General features: G+C 43.7%; 1 protein-coding gene across 1 annotated transcript; it reads right to left on the reverse strand.

The window, feature by feature from the left end:
- Window positions 1-9,328: 9,328 nt before the first annotated feature.
- On the reverse strand, window positions 9,329-18,205 carry HTR1F (5-hydroxytryptamine receptor 1F). Its single transcript, XM_089773409.1, has 2 exons — window positions 18,003-18,205; window positions 9,329-15,257 (listed from the first exon to the last, which is right to left on the reverse strand). Exon 2 carries the CDS (start codon window positions 15,217-15,219, stop codon window positions 14,137-14,139), a length of 1,083 nt encoding a protein of 360 aa, XP_089629535.1. The 5' UTR covers window positions 15,220-15,257; window positions 18,003-18,205; the 3' UTR covers window positions 9,329-14,136.
- Between the last annotated feature and the right edge of the window lie 2,746 nt (window positions 18,206-20,951).

Genomic DNA, 20,951 nt, shown 5'->3' on the forward strand with positions numbered 1-20,951 from the left:
AACTAAAAGCCAGCTGGCTCCCAACCCATGCTGTAGAGGTCTCTGGATGTTAGCTGTTGCTGTGGTCTAGTGCCACTGCATGGTAACCACAGCAGGTGTGTGGGTTACACACACTTAATTTTTTGTTCAGTTTATCAATTTAACTGCACCTTAAATATTTTGATGAATGCGCATTTCTGGATGAATCTACTGTTTCTGTAAGAGCAGCAGCTCCATTTCTTGTTGTCACACAAACATGTACTACAGGATTACTGTGTACATTGTGCCTCATATCCAGACTCAGTTTAATGAATTTCCAATCAATATTTATTGCCCACTGTTGCGACTTACAGATAATTTACTACTTATAGATTGCTGAAAGATTCCTAGAAACAATGTAAGCTCTGGTTAGGTGGCACGGTGATGTAGTTCACTCATTATGACCAGTCAATGAAATGTTTGTTTTGAACATGCCAAAAGGTAGGATGTGCTGCATAAGTGAACAGAGCATTCTTTTAAATCTTTTGGGGTCTTGTTGGAATTTGCTTGTCTTGATTAGGAATTCCTCTTGGGTGCTACAAGATGATGAAGAAAGGTAGCGTTGTTTTCTTTTATTTTGCTTTTGTTACAGGTAATTGACTGTCTGACAAATATGTAATTATAGACTCATAGACTTTAAGATCAGAAGGGACCATTTTGATCATCTAGTCTGATCCCCTGCACAATGCAGGCCACAGAATCTCACCCACCCACTGCTAGAATAATCCTCTCACCTATATCTCAGATATTAAAATCCTTGAAACGATGGTTCAAAGCCCCCAAGATGCAGAGAATCCTCCCGCTAGTGACCCATGCCCCATGCTACAGAGGAAGGCAAAAAACCTTCAGGGCCTCTGCCAATCTATCCCGGAGGAAAATTCCTTCCTGACCCCGAATATGGCGATCAGCTAAACCCTGAGCACGTGGGCAAGACTCACCAGCCAGACACCCAGAAAAAAGTTAGTTGCAGCACTGTTGGTGGTACCAGCAGATTACTTTGAAGTTGCAGACACTGCAGATGATGGGCATTTATAGCCCTTTATATGTAACCTGGACCCTGAAACAAAATGGTGAAAAAAACCACTGTCACTCACTTAGTGTTACTTTGTGCGCTGCTTAAAAAATACTATAAATGAAAGATCCCTTATTGCTTTTTATAAAACTGTTGTTGAAGCAATACAAAACCCAATTTTATATTGAAAATAATTATTATAACATAAGGTTTATTTAAATCTGTTTATAACCTTAACTCTAGTGCCATACCAAACAGCTTGTAAAAAAACTGTTTTCAAATAATAAGTGCCTTAAGAAAATATTTCCTGTTTTATAGTAATCTTTACCTAGGATAATTATTACATGGAACAATAAAACATCAGTTCAGAAGTCCAGCCGTATCAGTAAATGTAATTGATAAATACTCCCACAACTTTCAAATTGTTCTGAATATAATTAGTAAGTCAGAGGTAAGTAATCCACCCCAAATACAAACTTATCATTTAGTAGCATAGTAAGATGTGGTAGGCTGATCCTAAGAATGGTGCAAAAATAAGTTTACTATCAAGTGATAGTTCAGATCTGTCTTCAAAGTCACTGCCTCCTGTGGAGCATTTTTCACAATGTTGTTCCATTCGGATAAGTAGAGGCCTTACATCTCTTTGTTGCACTGTTTATATTTAGCACATGTTCCTTTTTTGCCCAGTGGCACAGGAAATTCTTGAAAATATTCCCAAATTGGGTCTCTCTTACGCCCTGCACCCGTGGCAGGTTTTTTCCTGCCTAGTTCCCACGTGTTGAGAACACTTGGAGGCTGTACTCTGAACAATGTTGTCTCCTGCATTGGCACTGATGTTGCTCCTTGCTGGTTGTATGCTCTTTTCCTTCTCCCTTGTTACAAAGCTCCTCTGCTCCCCCAAACAAAAGAATTCTTAGCAATTGACGTCTTCTGCCTGTGTAACCTGCAGGCTATGTGCAATGCAATATTTGATTGTTTAGAGGTGTGGGGAGGAATTGATGGATTTCTGTATCCCTGTCTATGCAAGCCAACAGGGGATGCCCAGAACCACCCAGACAAAAGGGCTGGTAGTTACTGAACAATCAGTGTGTGTTTTTCCACAAACTGGAGACGTGTCAATGATGGGTGGAGTAAAAAATATGTAATTTATGAACTGAGCCAATTAAAGCTCAGGTAGGGAGATGCTACAAAATAGCAGAATGAAACCATCCAGCTAGGCTCAGTAGATTATCCTGTTGCTGTCTCCTGGAGTAAGAGGCTGGCTCCTAATGCCTTTCTTTGTACTACCTAGCATAGTTAAATCTCTTTATGCACTTAATTTTTGAGCACTTGGAGCAGACCGCAGCACTTTCAGGAGTTGATGGTGACACCTAATTGGGCACCTATGCTCAAGCCATTGGCTGCACAGCTAGCTTTGATGTGCATCAACCACCATTTTTGAACCTCCTGGATAACACCCTATTTGCTGTTCAAGCTTTTGAAAATGTTAGGCATTAAACGTTGTTTCTCTGTGGTTTTTTTTCACTCTTCCAGAAGATCAATACCTACTGTAAACAACGAGAAGTCCTGTGGCACCATATGGACTAACAGATTTATCGGAGCATAAGTTTTTGTGGATAAAGACTCACTTTGTCCGATGCATGTCTTTGTCCACGAAACAAAGCTTATTCCAATAAAACTGTTAGTCTATACGGTGCCACAGGACTTCTTGTTGTTTATGCAGATCCAGACTAACACGGCTACCCCTCTGATACTTAATACCTGTTGTGTCATGCTTATAGAGCTTTGTTTCAAAAGGGTAGATGCTTTCCCCTGATTCTTTGTTTATTTAGAAAAACAGATTTTCAAGGCAACATTTTTGATACAAGCTCCTGGCTTCTCTGTTATTTTTTTATTTAAATGGCTTCAGAGATTACAGTTAGTGTAGATCCATATTGAATTCAGATTTCAGTTTAAACAGGTTTTTCTTCACAAAATGTGTAATTTAAATCTTTCCCCCAAAAACTGATTTTTCTTAATTCAATGTGCCTCATGTTGTATACATGGAACTTGGTTAAGTGCAATACTGTGTCCTCTCCTAAAACAAATCTTGTGACTTCTCTCCGCCCCTCCACCCGCAACTCCTTTTTTTGGGTCAGGACCCCCAATATAAGAAACACTGGTCTCTCTCAGCCCCCCCACCAAAAAAATGGTGGCTGGTATAGCACAGGGTAAAAGCACACAAATGGCCAGATTTCAGGGAGGACACCAGATTTAATGGTCTGTGACATGTTATGCATTACTGTGAATTTGGTAGGGCCCTACAAATTAAGTATTTCAGGAAAAAATTTGAGAGCCACCACCTGCAAGAGTTGGTGGCTATACTCTGGGGCCACTAAAAATGTTGCCCTGAGAACCCTGGCACCAGTAGGCACCACTGATTAGGTATAGCCTTCAAATAATGGGCATTGCCAATAAAGATCTAGATATTGTAAAAATTGTCTACCACTGCTGATGTCCTGGGGTAGGGAAGCTTTTTGCGTCAGGGGTCCACTGACCTATATAAAAATCAGTCAGGGGCTGCACAAAAGTGAGGAGCAAAAAACCCCCCAAAACCCCACATCTCACTGATGTGGCCCCAGCTGAGAAGCAGAAAGCCCCTCTTGATATTCCTCTTGCACACCAGAGCCTAGGGGGACATGGGCTGGTAGATTTTTCTAGGTCCCCTTAGGGTCTGGGATGGGGCCAAAAATGAGGGGTTCAGTGTGTGGGAGGGGCTGCTGGGAAGTGAGCTTGGGGTGTGGGGTCTGCACAGGAGGGAGGATGCAGGAGTGGGTTGGGGGTTGGTGAGTCTGATATGATGCAGGAGTGGGCTGGATGGGAGGGGGTGTAGGAGTGGGCTCGGGATTGGGGGTAGGAGGTCTGGGCAGGAGTTAGGGTCCAGGAAAGGGCTGGGGATTGGGGGTAGTGGGATCTGAGTGGGATGTAGTGTGCAGGAGAGGGCTGGGGTTTGGAAGTGGGGGGGGGGCAGTAGATAGGGTGCAGGAGCAAAGTGGGGTTGCGGGGTCTGGGTGATGGGGTGGGGCGGAAGGGGACACGCTTACGTAGTGCATCTCTGTGGGGATACACATGACTCCATGAACCCCTGATGCTCCAAGGCACCACCCCCTGCTGCTCCTGTGGGGCGCAGTTATGGCCAATCAAAGTGGCGGGGGAAAAGCCTCCAGGTGGCACTTCGCTGTGCTGCTGTTTCCCCAGCTTGGGGAAGGGAGAGGCAGCACACGGACCCACTTTCTCCTCCCCTGGCTGCCAGGAAGAGTCCATGAGTTGGATCTAGCCCTGGCTCGACTGCCTCTGGCTTGAGAGGCTCAGGGCTTCTCCCCCCCACTGCAGTGGGGAGCTGGTGCTTCAGCCGCATGAGGGGGCATGAATCTGGCGTGCCAGTGCTGGCTCCCCAGTGTTGCAGGGGGAGCCCTGAGACTTGGGAGCCAGATCCAGGCACTCTAGGAGCTGTATCCAGACCTGGGACTGTAGATTCCCCACCCCTACAACCTAATGCTTCTGATTAGTGCTTCTAATATTTTAACCATTTAACTAGTGCTATGAAAAGGAATAATTGCTATTTTTGAAAAGTTAAAGCATAATGATTAACTTGAGTTTCAAAATGCAATGGCTCTATAGAAAGAGGAAAGCACTGTTTCATTTTGGCTTAGTGACAAGCTACTATGCACCTGAGGCACCTGGGGCTGCAAATGGAGAGGAGAACACATTTGCTAATGCTATTTATTTTTTATGTAGCAACTTCTTATATCTTCAGAACTGGGGCTAAAATTACGCCTTCTCTAAACATGGATTCAACTGATTTTAACTATTGTTGTATTAAAAATATCACCTTTCAAATGACTGATGTGATTCACCACTTAAATACTTTTTGTGGCATTAATCTGTCTCATGAAATTTAATATACAGTTAGTATGTCAGCTATTTAACTAACAAAGCCAGCTGTTTTTCTTAATTTAAAAATATTTGTTAGAAATCTCTTCAGGGGCTCTTAAAGTTTATATTTGAAACAAAAATCGATTTGGACATAAAAGGTAGGGGAAGATTCTGTGGTTGTGGGGTTGTGTGTTTTTTGGGGAGTCTCCAGATTCAATAAGATCATGCTAATGTTGTTACTTTGCTCTGTTAACAATATTGACTTGCTCAGCTACAAGGTTTGGCATCAGATTCATTTTTCTGTTTAATGCAGCAATAACCATTAATCATACCAATGTTACTGAGTTTCTCCAGCACCATTTTATATGATCAAGGGCTATAATCTGGTACCTCTTAGGATAACTGTGGTGCATCAAGTTTTGATAATCTCCTGTCTCGTAAAGCACCAGCCTCCTGAGTCAGATGGCTACAAAAGAGAATCAAATTTCACTTCCAAAAATATTTCTAGCCCTTATGGCTGCACAAAAAAGTATGAAAATGTGACCTAGGTGCGTCTTGTGGTTTGCGACATTGGAAGGTAAAGACCTTGGATCTAGCTATGCCCCATTATTCAGAGACTAGTCCCACATTTGGCCCATGTGGTAGATTGGGGTTTTTTGCATATCCACAGCAGGTGCTTACAAAAACACCTACCGGGCCAAACCTAACTCCTAATGTACGGCTCTGCTTTTCAGATGTGTGGCCATACTGGCGAGAAGGGGGTCTGATCTGGCCTAAATCTGGGTTTATCAGAGGGCAGCATCTTTGTAACATATCTGTGTTAGTTGGGACCAATAGAGTTATGTCCGTGTGGATTCTGGGAAGCAGGGGAGGTGTGATTTATTGCCTTTCTTTACGGCTGCTCAAAAGAAACAGCCTCTGCACTCACAGAGCTAGAGGAAATGGCACAGGGCTAAAAAAGAGGGATGCCCCCCAAACAATTCTCGTCCCTAGAATTCCATGGGTTTACTGCTTTGCAGGATCTGACCTATTGTAATGTAGTATTAAACGTTTGCCTTTAAGCAATGTTTCTAACTGTCCTTTTGGAATACCATACCATTCAGAGAGGAAAAAGTAATCTTCCCTCACCCAGCAACCACCAGGGTTTTACACTGTCTTCACAGTACTACGGGCGGCAAAGACTGAAGAAGTATAATCTAGCAGGTACAAAAGGTTGAGTTTGGAGTTGCTCATTAAGTGATTTTCCTCTAATAGTTACAAATATGGCTCTATGAATGACACAAGGGGCACTAAAAGGAGGATGGCTCCTGATCCTGACTTTCCAAAAGCACTTGGATGGGATGAGTGGTAGGTAGCAAGTTTAAAACAAAAAAGGAAGTATTGCTTCACACAATGTATAGTCAACCTGTGGAACTCCATGCCAGAGGATGTTATGAAGGCCAGCACTTTAACAGGGTTCAAAAAGAACTATATAAACTCATGGAAGATAGATTCATCAGTGGCCATTAGGCAGAATGGGCAGGAATGGTGTCCCTAGCCTTTGTCTGTCATTTATGAGAATGGGTGACAGGAGGTGGGATTGCTTGATTATTTTCTATTCAGAGGAAGTGAACAGAAGGCACCTGGCATTGGCCACTGTCGGAAGACAGGATACTGGGTCAGATGGACCTCTGCTCGGACCCAGTGTGGCTGTCCTTATATTCTCATGGGTGTGTCTCTTGATGCAATTGTGCTCTAGCTGAGGATGGTATGCAAGTGAGACTTCATAATTAAAATAAACATACAATGGGCAGAAGATTTGGATGTAAGTGAGGTCAGAGTCATTCAGGAGGGGAAAAAAACTATAAAGCAACCTGGCAGTGAGACCAATTACGAAGAAAGTGAGACCAATTACGAGTCGTGGCCTTTTCAACTACTTCATTTTTATTGTAAAAACTAAGCTTAAACTGGGCACTAAAAGAGTTACTCATCTTCTCATGACTGTTGTTTTTCAAGATGTGTTGTTCATATGGGACCGTCCCTACCAGTGTTGACATCCTATGCAGCCCGGCACCAGCACCCCTGGGGTATGTCAACCCTCTTAGACTGAACACCATTTGCTGCAAGGGTATCTGGTTGAAGAGAATTGACAACCCTAGAGCAGGGGAGGTAGGGAGTTGCAGCCTCAGGGAAGCAAGTGGGAGACGTGGACAGCGGCAAACACCACAAGATCTGGATCTTCAGCAGCACCAGGATCTGCTGTCCAAGGGCGCCCATGAGCGCGAGCGGCTCCGAGCCTCTGGACTGCGGGGTTGGTACCGCTAGGGGTGACCAGCATCGCGAGTCAGACCAGCAGCACTCCCGGGAGCAGTGCTTGGACTCTGAATGGTGCTGGGAGGCAGGTGTGGGTGCCAGCAGTGCTAACGTCACTGCCTTATCTGCAGATGGTGCGAGGCAATGAGGCAGTGTCTTAAAACAGGAGACTTCTGCACTGTCAGGAGTAGAGGGCATTGCAATGTCCTCCCCTTGCCACCACCGGAAGTCCAGCAGAGTGGGGGCTGCAGGAGGGTTCAGAGCCCTTGGGGCAGATGGTGCATGTCTCTGTCAGGAGATGTGGGCATAGCAGCAGCCTGTGCCGAAGGGACTCCCTACACATGCCTGGGCTGTGTCTAGACTGGCAAGTTTTTCCGCAAAAGCAGCTGCTTTTGCAGAAAAACTTGCCAGCTGTCTACACTGGCCGCTTGAATTTCCGCAAGAACACTGACGATCTCATGTAAGAAATCAGTGCTTCTTGCGGAAATACTGTGCTGCTCCTGTTCGGGCAAAAGTCCTTTTGCGCAAAAGGGCCAGTGTAGGCAGCTCAGATTTGTTTTGCGCAAAAGAGTCCCGATCGTGAAAATGGCGATCGGGGCTTTTTTGCGCAAAACCGTGTCTAGATTAGTGCTTTTGCGGAAAAGCGTCTGTACCAATCTAGATGCTCTTTTTTTGCAAATGCTTTTAATGGAAAAACTTTTCCGTTAAAAGCATTTGCGGAAAATCATGCCAGTCTAGACGTAGCCCTGGTGTGTCTAATGGGGGAGTGGGAGTGGTGCCAGGAAGCTGGTTGTTTAGGTGCTGGAGAGCAACAGTGTGCGATTGCTAGGCTGAGTCCTTTATTGGAGCCACATGGGAAACTGCTGGAGGGGTGCTCCGCACCAAGAGGCTGGACCCTGCCTCTGCTGCGGATGGAGTTCTGGCTCCATAAGGAGTGACTTTAAGCAAAACTCCTGCTCTTTTCTGGGCTTGAGGCTTGAAACTCTTGCAGATCCTGCACTTCCTGAACTGGTGAGTCTCCAGGAAGAGATTCCCCTATAGGGGGGTCACCTATGGGCACAGGTTTTGAGTAAGATTGAATCCCTCGGTCTTGGGCATGCCCTAAATCCCAGGAGGGGAGGGCGGGGGGGGGGGGGGGAAATGTGGGTGGGAAGTAGAGACCCCCCTCTCACCCGCTGCTAACAGAACTCTTAACTCTAACTACAGGGAAAAAATTCTAAGGACCAGTGCATGCCTGCTAAGCAAGAGAGCATGCTTTTCTTACCGCCAGTGATGGGAGCTGGAAGGAACTGAAAGTGGGGGAGAGGGTGGTCGGGTCAGCAGGTTCATATATAGAGCACCATACTGAAGCCACTCCAGGGGGCTCCACAGATGGCACAATGAGTAAGGGAAAACTTGGGGCAGCACCTAACTGGAATTGATATGAGAAAGCACTCAAAAGAATAATAATAGCAGGAGACAGCAGCACTAGCTATTGAGTTGCCTGGCATTTTCTAATAGAAGACCCTGTTTTTGGTTGCTTATTTCATCAAACTTTAACCATTTGGGCTGAAATGTTCCATGCTAGGTAGGCGTCTCAGGTTAACACTTGAAAACATCACCCGAAAGGGTTCAGCTATTTCTGAGAAGGAGGCCAAGAAAAATGTTTCTGCACATTAAACTGTTGAGATTTTTTTCTTTGAAAAGCTCTAGTGGCCATGCGTTAGGGCAGGAACTTGAAATGTGGCAAGGCGGTAGCTTGTGTCAAGGAGGTCCCTATTGCTACCCTGCAGTGTAAGGATAAAGCCTTAATCTGCAGTCAGATTGGAAGAGCAGCAGCCATTGGCTGAGAAGCAGGAAGTCACAACCTCACATTTCATCTAAATTATATTAAAATAGTGTAAGATTAAGGAGACTCGTTCTAATGGCACCTCTAGTATCATCAGATAAACAAACCGATCTTAAGCATCTTGCCAGATAAATGCTATCAATAGTCGGGGTTGTGAAATCTTCATGTCTTTATAGTTTTATGATGGTTCTCATTTCCCTATTATTGGTATGATCTCTGTGTGGTTCTTTGTTTTTGTCTGCTGTAAAATTAATTTTGCTAGGTGTAAATCAGTTAAGGCAGTGGGGTAATATGTTAGAATTAGTAAAACTTTTGTAAAATAGTTGGTTATTGGTACAGCTAAGCAGGACTCTAGATGCACTATATAAACTGGGGTCTCAAACGAAATTTTTGGGAACCAATTCCAGGACACAACCCTGGATTAGAGCTGCCAGATCTTAACCCTGTGCTAATGACATTGTCCTCCAGATGGACCCAATCCTGACTAGCCATCAGGAAAAGTTTGTCTGTTTCAGTGGGCGAGGTAAACATTATATGCTTAGTGCGTGCATTCTGTTTTGGCGATTAACAGGGGATAAGGATATTATTGTGTAAAGCTCTTTCACCAGTAAAAGGCCCCATAAGCCAGCAGGTAGTTATGTCCTGAGCCCTAAGAATGCATAAGGGAGGGTGTATTAGAAGGTGTGTTACAGTATTTTGGGCAGGTAACAAACCCTGTGGAAATCCACCCAACTTTAGTCAAGGAGTAAGGTGTGGCAAAATTCAATTATTTTTTGTATTGTTGATGAGCAATAGTTTATTTCTAAGCTTTTAAAAATATTTTTATAGATATAAATATTCACAGTTGTGGGTGGTGGAAGGAGACAGATCAAAAAGATAAACGGTTAAAACACAAATTGTCAACATATGTCAAAATACAAAAAAAGTAAATATTCTTTAGTCAAACTGATTTCTCAAGTACCATTTTCCCTTGCCTAGCTAGACATTTCCATGATCAATGGGACTATTTCAGTAAATTAGTGTGTTTACACAGTGAAATGAATGTTTACTGATAGATTAAATCTGTCTAAACCTAGCTCTGAGCCTTTGAAAAGTCACAGTTCACAAGCTCAGACTTCAGAGACTTTTGACTGTTAAAACTTTGAAAATTCCATGCCCACTGAGCCCACGTCCTCCATGGCTTTGCTCCGTCTCCCTGGGCTGTCCCGCTGCGGGCGTGCTCCACGGCTTTGCTCCCGGTCTCCCTGGTCTGCTGGGGGGGGCTTCCCCCCCAGCAGACTAGGGAGACGTGGAGCAGCTTTTCTCGGCCTGGAGGATGGGGGCGGCGGGACTGCAGCGCATCTGGGCATCCCGCCGCTCCAGTCCTCCGGGGCGAGAAAAGTCCCGTTCGTAACTGCGGATCCGACATAAGTCGGATCCGCGTAACTCGGGGACTGCCTGTATACATATATATACAGATACACTCTTTTCCCTCATTTATTAAGAGCCTTTTCATATAGGAGAAGGTTACAGGAGAAATTCTGATGAGATTTAAATGCTGTTAAATTTTAGTTGATGCCTTACATCATAGTTTTTTTTTTTTTTTTTAATGTATTGCTAACAGAATGGACCACCTTAATTTTACATCAGTTCAGGGCATGCCTACTGCGGTTGGTGTACTTTGTGTGCGAGTGAAAGCGCAAGGCTGTACACAGTGGAGGGACTGAATTACCTGATCTAGAACTACTTCATTCAAAGAAGAAATTAAGGTTCAACACATGTGCAGCATGTTGGAGAAATACCAAAGGTGAAACAAACCGTGTCTGCGTAGGGAGGGAAATCCTGGACTCTTAAAGAACTGCAAGTGATGGGAGGCAGCTAACCACTAGAAAAATAGTATGTCATGATCTGCAAGTGTTTAAGGGGAATTACCCACTAATTACCATAGACTTGTAGCCACATCTTAGGCTACTGGTGCGTTCAATAATAAGCAAGATGCAACCAAGGAAAAAAATACAAGGAAACCACTTCTGTCTGCATCTTGTTTAGCAACTTACTTGAAGTCTGTGTATAATATTGTCAATGGTGCAAAAATGACAACTCTTCTATTTATAGATTGTTCTGCTCTTTGAGCCTGAGCCTTTGTATTTTAGATTTGATAGCTTCACTACCTTTTGCCTCAACAGCAATACCTATTTTTGCCTCAAATCTGCTTTTACGCGTCATCAAATAGCTTGGAAATAAGAAACTCTAGCCCTCAGCAACAGCTCTGAGAGGAGCGTGTGCATCTCAGATTACTCAGGTGGTAGCACCCTGACTTCTGGGTGAGAAGCTCCTGGCTTAGGCTACGTCTAGACTATGGGGATTTTCCGGGATAGCAGAAGATAGACCCCGGAAAAACCCTGCCGCGTCCAGGAAGCGTGTTTGGTCTTCTGCTTTTTTTTTTTTTTTGTGGAAGAGCAAATGTGCTCTTTGGGGAGCCCTGTGCACCTTGTTTCATGAGGAATAAGGGCTCCTCTGAAAGAGGAGGCTTTTTTGCCATTTGTTCCCATCTAGACTGGGCCAAATGGCGGAAAAGCTATCAGAAAAAGCTATGCAAATTGCAGAGCGCAATTTGCTTAGTTTTTTCCGATAAAGCCCCGTAGTCTAGACCTAGCCTTAAAGTCCCACCCCAGGCTATCCAAGTTGAAGAGTAAGGTACTAGAGAAGCACTGCACTGTTGGAAGTTAAGTCCTTCCACTGAGACGCCTTTGGTGGTTTGTCCATTTGAAACTTGGATTCCATGGCACTGTTTGCAGAGAACAGGGGACAAGTGATTTTCTATGCAACTATTCTCTATTGTAATATAATAGATTTGAGCATTACAGACTATTTCTGAGGCCAGCGTGGTTGCAGAGTCAGTGTATGCTGACTGCAATGATAGTAAAGTGCTGTGGGTTACCTGGAACAACCACAATCCATTCCTGTCATTTCCTAGCTTTTGTAAAATCTGGGCTACAATAGATGGTATAGCTGAGCTTTGAATTGGATTCCTCAGCAAGGTGGTAAATATATGGCTGCAATCAATAGTGGGGCAAGCATGCAGTTGTTAGTATGATGTGTTTCAGTAACATGTCAATCAAATCTTGGTGTGGAAGCAGAGCACTGGCAGCAACTTCAAAGTGGCAGAAACATAAGTTAAACACAGCAGGCCACAAATCCAACAGTTATTTTGCAAGAAATGCCTCTTTTATGTTGTTGCTGTCTCAGCTGATAACAAGCTGACAAAATACAAAAAAGCTGTTAATTCTAGAGTTCAGAATACATGAAAAACAACAAGGTGTTCCTTTGGTTACACACACAGGACTTTTTGTCTAATATTTTGAGTGCAATATGTCTCTAAAATTAATGAAGAGCAGCATGTTACAGAAGCAATAGTTTTTCAAACCAAGAGGATGGGTACCAAGTGTACTTCAGGCTTTTGTAACAGGTGCCCTAACCTACCACGCTCTGTGTTAGCTGGGAACTGCACTGCTGCTTGCTCTGACTTTGACATTAGGATTAGCCCAAGTTCTGATGACTGTTAGAAGACATACTTGAATGTGGTAGGTAACGAACACAGGCTGATAAAGCCAATGGCTTTGCTGGGCAAATGGGTATATTATTAGTGCTGATGGGTTATGAATTACTGGTCTGTAAAGTACTGGTCTGGTTGTGGCCACAGGCCTAGCATAATACTGACAAATGGAACCAAGCCTAGAACCTCTGATGCTTAGTGTAGGAGCATCTATTGCTGGAGTGAAAAGCCAGCTGGCGCTCAGCTTAGGCTGTAGCGCAAACTCACTCTCTCACTGTAAGTGGTCTAAATGTCACTACATGGGACAGTGAACCACACCCAATTGGTGTGTGGGTTAGGTTAGCAGTGGGGGTGGCATGACCAACAGTCTTTCAGAGGTGTTAGCTATCAGGTGTGCAAAGAAAAGTTTGCTATCTCTGGGCAGGGGCTGTTCCCCCTGCCTTCTTGAGAAGGCTGGGACTCCAAGGGGTGCCTTTTCCTTGAAGCCTTTTTCTTCAAGGGAGTACAAGGACAGTGCTTGTGCTTAGTATTTGAGGACTGGAGAAGGAGGCACAAGCAGGGAGACATTTTATACCTTTCCTGACATTTACATGCCCATAGCTTGGCCATCTGACACTTCCGTGGCAACTGAAGGCTCTTTAGTCACCACTTAAACAATGAACTATCCCCACTGCACCCTGGAAGCGCTGTCTGTTTGTTCATCACCTGTAGGTCAAGCTTGTGACCATTCTTTGTGTGGGGGTGTGAGATGGCAGAGGGGACACAATGCTTATTCTCAATGGACTACCGTATCCAGTTGGAGAGCCTTCTGTGCTAGAAGGGGAAGGCAGACCCTAGTCCCTCAATGTGTGCCCCAGGGGTATACTCCCTCTCCTGCCACCCCCAAATGGAGGTGGTAAGAGGCAGGGTGCTGGCTGCACCTCAGAAGATGGGTGTATGGGGGGGGGGGCAATATGTTGCATATCCTGAAGAGTGCTCCCTGCCTAGGGATGGCGGGGATAGGGTGACTCTGCACTATCCCCGTCTTAAGCCTGTGCCTAAATTGTATGACTGAGCCCTTAAGGGAAAAGGTGCATCGTCCCTTTTCATAAATACTTGATGGACCAAATCCTGGCTGACTTTTACTTGATCAATACCCACTGAGGGTGGGTAGGCTTTGCCTAAGCAAGCAATTAAGCATTAAGCCAGGTAGCATGATCAGCGAGTGATGTTTTGGGACCTGATCCTGCAAAGACTTAAGAATGAGCTGAACTTTAAGCACATAAGTAGTTTACTAGGCCCAATTGTATGCTTAAAGCCAAGCAGTGGCATATGTTTCTGTGCAGGAATGAGGCTCTCCTGTGTATGGAACTTCTCTCTTCCAGCACAACAATGACCACAAGAGAATCTGTTTACACTGCAAAGTGCTACTGAGACAAAGGGGTGTGTGTGTCTTTCCTCAGCACAACAAATGTTTCTCTTTAGAAGTTTTATAAATTACATATATAATTTAAAAAAGCCCACTTTTCCAGGTTCAGTATAAGAACAAATACTCTGTCATTGCCTACATCGCACAAGCTTCTGAAATGCTTTCTTGAAGTCTTCATTAAAGATTGTATAGATAAGTGGGTTAATAAGAGAATTGATGTATCCCAGCCATGCCAGGAAATTGGACATTTCTTCTGAAATGTGACAATTTGCACAGGTGTTAACAACAACTTCCTTTACAAAAAAGGGGAGCCAGCAGATCACAAATGCGCCCAAAATCAAGCCTAAGGTAGTTGCTGCCTTTCGTTCTCTCGTGCTAGAGATTCTTTGTTTTTTCCAGGTTTGCTTGGACTCAGGGCTTCGTAATGTGATATGGATTTTATCCAAGTCTGCTGAGGGATCAGATGTTTTATCTGTTGTGTAGTGCGTCAAAGCCAATTTGGTGCTCCTTTCACCCGGTTCCAAGAGCACTTGTCCATTTACCTCCTCTCTTACAATGCGGCTTACACTCCTTCTGTGAAATGTCTTTGCTGCTTTGTAGATTTTATAATAAAGGATAAGAATCAATGCCAGCGGGATGTAAAAGGCTCCAAATGTGCAATAAATGGCGAAAGCTATGTGGTCGTGTTTGATGATGCATTCATCATCCTTGTTGGCTGTTTGATGTCGCCAAAACAAAGGAGGCATAGAGATAAAAATGGATATGATCCACACCACTGCAATCATGATGGCTGCGTGTTTAGGTGTTCTTTTCCTGGCATACTCCACAGCATCTGTGATTGCTCGGTACCGATCCAAAGCAATAGCAGAGAGATGTAGGATTGAACAGGTACAGCACATAATGTCGACGCTCAGCCAGACGTCACACATTACTTGTCCCATGATCCAGGTCTCTTTCATAATATACATAATGCTGAAGGGCATCACTAGAACAGCAACTAGAAAATCAGTCACTGCAAGGGAGCAGATTAAATAATTGGCAGGGTGATGGAGCTTCTTTGTAACAATTATCGCAGTCATCACTAGAGAATTGATAGCTGTTGTCATTAGGGCCAGCACAGAAAGAGTAAATGAAACAAGAATCTTTGATGTTACTGTATTAAATAGTTCTTCTGATGTGTAATTTTTTTCAGTTGAGTTTATGGGATCCATGTTTCCTCTTAAAGGTGATGTTTAATCAAGAAAGACACCTGTGGAAAAGGAAACAGAATTTAGAAAGGGCACCATGAAACTTCAAGCAACATTTGCAAATGGATTTATGTCTACATGGGAGCTGGGAGGTCTGACTGAGGTAGTTGTGGCAGGAGCGGCTAACGGTCCCAAGTACAATCCCATTCAACATCAAAGATCCTTACTTGGACAGCTACTTCTACATTAGAGAGAATGTCTTTGAAAGCTGGAAACGACACATTCCAGCTCAGATGCAAATATGGCCAGTGTCCAAGCTCAGATATAAACCATATCCTCATGTAACAGAAACCCCAGGTTAGTTTACATATTACCATAAGATGTGCAAGAGGAAATTTAGCAAGGAAAATACACTGCAGTTAAATACTAAGAAAATGTTTTAAAACCTACTTTAGGCTGGGTAAAGTTTTCAAAAGCACTTACACCAATTTTCTGTTCATAGTTTATGTACATGTAGTTCATAATTTCTATACTTTTAAAGGGAGAGATGAATCGGTGTTTAAACTCCCAATTTATTTTCAATGAACAAACATTTTTTTTCCTTCATCACACCAGTATCATTTTAAAACTTCCTGAAGCAACTGTAATTAGCTGAAGAAATACTGTAGGGCTAGTCATCTTTTAGGGACTTAATGGTGAAATAAAATGTAATTACTTTAGTTGAACAAACTCATTTAATTGCTTTTAAGAACTGTTTATGCAATAGATTCCTTAGTCAGAGGGTTTGTGAGGGAACCTGCCTTTGATGATGGCAGCTGGTCTTACCTTTGAAATGTATAAGATAATTGACTATGTTGGATAGTTAAGGCTTTCTGAGTGCCTGATATTACTACTAAATTACCAGCTTGCAGAAAGCAATTTGGAAGTAATGAAACTTGATTAATAGGTTTTGAAAAGTATGGCATCCTTTAGGTAGGAGCCACTAGCGTATGAGAGAGAGAGAGAGTATCATTAAGAGAAGTGGCGTAGGAAGATTGACAGAAATGGTGCAGGAGCTTTAATGGGAGCATAGTGACAATATAATGTCTCCTCACCAAAACAACACTGCACGTGCTTCTCCACTGGCCCCTCCCACACAGGCTTATGTAGAGAGTTTTAAGACCTGCTAGTTTCTTGTAACACAACCACCACCCACATATATACCTTCTTTCTAAGGGGGGCATGTTCTCAGCTAAGCCAAGGTCTGTCCTTTTCTTGTCACTCTTCTGGAAATTTACCCCTTGTTTGTACCTGGTGACTTATAAGCTCTGCTACGTCGTGTGGCTGAAGTGCACTTCCGTCAGAGCTGTAGGAATACCTGTCTGGATGTTGCTGTTGAGCAGCTAGGGTATGCTAACTAACCTGATGGCACCTGAGACTGTCCTGTCAGAAAGGACTAGATTTGCCTTCTACAGCTGAAAGTTACCAGTTGGATTAGAGATCTATCCACCTGCTGATGCCACATGGGGTTGGATTTTCTGAAAATACTAAGTTCTACAGGCAAGACTTGTTGGATTTCCTCGCGTACTGGGCTGGTGAACCCGTTAAGTCATTGGCATTTATACAGGTCCAGCTGGACACTGGGTAGCTAGCACACTGTGTAACAGACGCTCAAAGGCTACGTCTACACTGCACGCTTTTTGCACAAGAACGACTGTTCTTGCGCAAAAACTTGCAGAGCGTCTACACTGCACCTGTTCTTGTGCAAGTACATTTACAGTAAAGCGTCAGAAGAGAGGGCTTCTTGCACAAGAGTTATTCCTCTCCCCACGAGGAATAAGCCTTCTTGCACAAGAGCTCTTGCGCAAGAAGGTGGTATGGATGGGCAACGGGTTTCTTGCACAAGAAACCCCTATGGTTAAAATGGCCATGAGTGCTTTCTTGCGTAAGAGAGCGTCCATGCTGCCATGAATGCTCTTGCGCAAAAGCACATCTCTTGTGCAAAGCACATGGCACAACTCTTTTTTTAAAGAGCACAACTGGACGTGCTCTTGCGCAAAAAGCCTGCAGTGTAGACGTAGCCACAATTTGGCAAGGCCTGTGACCATTCTAAGCCGCTGCTGCTTCTCTCTGTTGATCACATCTAGGAGGTGGTAGCTTTGGGTATCAATATGCTAAGTTCAAATCATATCAACTTTTAGCTCTAACACAGGCTTCTTGTGTGAAATTGGACAGTCACAATCTCTCAGAGAAACTCAGACACTATCTGTAAAATGGTGGTGATGGATTGGAATGACTAGGAAACAATTGCATTTTGGAAAAAAAATAAGGTGTTAAAAACTTGGTTTTGTTCCACAACTCAAAACACAGACCTTTAAATGTTTGGGCTTTATCATGAATCACACACCAAGATACCTGCCCCAGAATAGTCTAGAGGTTAGGGCACTGAACTGGAAGAGCTAGGTTTGAAGTCCCTGTTCCCAATCCGGCAGTGCAGGGACTTTGGATATGGTTCTCTCACATCCTAGATGCTCTAACCACTAGGCTATTGGCGACTCTGGATTGTGTGTCTCCTCTCACTCTGACCATCCTGGACCCAACACATCTTCCTGATGGACGTTTCAATGAAACAGATGTTTTCATGGAAAAACAACTTTGATAAATCTGTATGTTCCAGGAAGGAAAAATTCCTGACCAGCTCTGATAACAGTATTTCCACCCCTCCATTTCCTGCCCATATAGTTCCTGCCCTGAAAGGTGTACCTTACCTACTGTACTGAAGCACTAATCTCAGTTGATACTTCAGTAATAGTACTGTGCATACTAACCTCAGGCTTCGTGGTTATACAGTGTGACCCCATTGAAGTAAGCAGTCAACTTCAACCTCCAGGTCTTGGCATGAAAATTTATCACAGCGCAGAAGATGCATGCTACGCCCAATGCATGACATAGGTCCTTTCACGTTATCTGGCATGTGTTATGGGAACCTCTTCACCTGAGTCAAAACAAGAGAGCCGAATTGGAGAGGAATCATATGGTAAAAGTGCTTTCAGGGAGAATAAAGCAACACAATCTGAGCATGCTTATATCATTCTTTTCAAAATCCATGCTGCTTATAGGCTTGACAAAGGTGGACTTGAACTCCTTGTTTTGAGTGAGGCACCAAGGTTATGATTTCTATTAGTCACTGGTATCGTTAGCTGTGTGGAGAGATTTTTCACTCCCTTAATGGTGTTCCATTTTTTTTAAAGAGCAATGATAAAAGACCGTAACAGGAATTTAAAAGACTTCCAGAATCTGCTACAGGGTATTGCACTACTGTATATTCTGGATCTTACAAAGTTAACAGGGATTCTTGAGATGTTTCCGAGTATTTTCCCAGACACACATCTTAATGCAATTAACAGTATTTTACAAAATTGCTATTAAAACATGAATTTGCTAGTTCAATTGATATTAAATTTCTGGCACATGGTTAAGAGAAGCTCTGGTGTGTGTGTGCGTGTGTGTGTGTGTGTAAGCTGTCATTTGATAAGAACATTCGCATTAGAATCCACTGTTACTGTGCATACTAATACTGCTTCCCTGAGGAAGCATCCAGTTCTAGGAAATGGCCATTATTCTTATTTTATTTTGCATAGCATTGACTTGCAGTGTAACATGACAGTACGTATGGGTATGTCTACACTACCCTGCTAGTTCGAACTAGCGGGGTAATGTAGGCATACCGCACTTGCAAATGAAGCCCAGGATTTGAATTTCCCGGGCTTCATTTGCATAAGCGGGGAGCCGCCATTTTTAAAACCCTGCTGGTTCGAACCCCGTGCAGCGCGGCTACACGGGGCTCGAACTAGGTAGTTCGGACTAGGCTTCCTATTCCGAACTACCGGTACTCCTCAGATAATTTTGGAACGAGGTGTAGGTAGTTCGGAATAGGAAGCCTAGTCCGAACTACCTAGTTCGAGCCCCGTGTAGCCACGCTGCACGGGGTTCGAACCAGCGGGGTTTTAAAAATGGCGGCTCCCCGCTTATGCAAATGAAGCCTGGGAAATTCAAATCCCGGGCTTCATTTGCAAGTGCGGTATGCCTGCATTATCCTCCTAGTTCGAACTAGGAGGGTAGTGTAGACATACCCTATTATACGTTACTATGTGAATTAAAATGCATTTTATCATACTGGTGACATCTGGGATGCATATAGAAAATGCATACAGAATGTAATTGAGAAAAGATGTATATACAATAGTGTGTTAACAGATGTATCATAGCAAAGCTGCCAAAACCAAAGGGCATCAGGCAATATTTCTCAGTTTTGCATAGGTGCTTTTCCCCCCTACCAATTCTCCCCCATGTTTACATTTGATGCAGAAAACTTAACAGAAACAGTTGCACTTTTCCAGCCAGGTTCTCCCACCCTTTGGGGGGAAAAAAAAGAGGAAAAGTTTTAACAATGGCTGTTATCCTGGACCTTTATCCTGCTGTCTTTTAGAAGGCTAAGCTCTACCTCCATGTCCTAGACTAAGGTTAAACTCCAAGCTGGATGTTTACCTTACCCAGAGTTAAGGAATTATTTTACTTTCCTGCTGTGAACACAAACAGTCCTGGGAGAAACCGTGTTGATTAAAAGTGGTGATGATGTGATTTCATCTTGGCGGTCTGTTTAGTGAAATACTTTAATATACCATCACACATACAAACACCAAAGGGACAAGTTCCTGAGAGCTACACCTCTGTTTCCTCTTTTATGAGTTTCAGTTCTCTAGCATTCATGTATTTTACTCCAGGAAATATTTATCCCCTATTGCACTCTTAAGCCCTGATAGCAGTGATGGGCAATGTAGACAAGTGAATGGTCCTCCTTCATCTCAGTAGGCCGCAAGATTATTGCAATCAAGATGGTCTCCTGAGACAGGGTAGTTTTGTTAACAGCGCTTGCCTACCTAGAATTTGTGGTTTGTGCCGATTGAACAGTAGCAGCAGTTCAAGTGAGTGTGAGAATCACGTGCTCCCTCTGCATTCAGTGTTGCGTGCAATCCGCATCCACCTCACTTCACATGCCCTTGCTTTATGAGCATATCACTTGAGTAATACTGGTAGGAGAAAACTTCGTGGATGGAAACCAGTGGAATCTGGCAACTCTGCACATGGGCAACAGTTAACAAAATGTGTAAACCTTGTTACTTGTCACAGTGCCGCAAGAGACATTTACTCAGTCATTTCTGGGCAAATAAAGAGCCTGAGCTTGCAGGGTTTACTCATGTGAGTCATGGTGGTGGGACTAACACAACTTTCATCTTGCTCTTGTCAAGAACACGCGTGGTGTGCCGCAAGGTGAACCAAACCAAACCAAACCACATATGCAGTCTTAGCTAAGGTGGCTTCTGATGAGTGCCTTTATCTATGTTCTTTGATGCTGTAAGTGACTGTTTTGAGTCATGGCATATCATCCAGTAGATTGCCTGCGCCTAAAGAAAACAGCATCTCACACTGCTAACTATGCATCCATTTAGGTACGTCAGACATGCAATTCACTAATGCATTAAGAAGCTTAATGTAAAAGTTTTACTTTTATGGGGAAGTACCTATCTTTGCTAGTACCTCGAATGTATAGCACAGATTAATTCTGATTCTATCTGAATATTCCATGTGACTTGGTACAGGTTAGACCTCCCTCGTCGGGCATGCTTGGGATCTGATTGGTCCTAGATGAGGGATTTTGCTGGACTAGGGGAGATAATTTTTGACCCTCCCCCCCCGCTGCCGGCCCCATCCCCTTC

This window comes from Pelodiscus sinensis, chromosome 1, assembly GCF_052426305.1.
Source record: "Pelodiscus sinensis isolate ZL-2025 chromosome 1, ASM5242630v1, whole genome shotgun sequence".
In the NCBI taxonomy this organism is placed as follows: Eukaryota; Metazoa; Chordata; order Testudines; family Trionychidae; genus Pelodiscus; species Pelodiscus sinensis.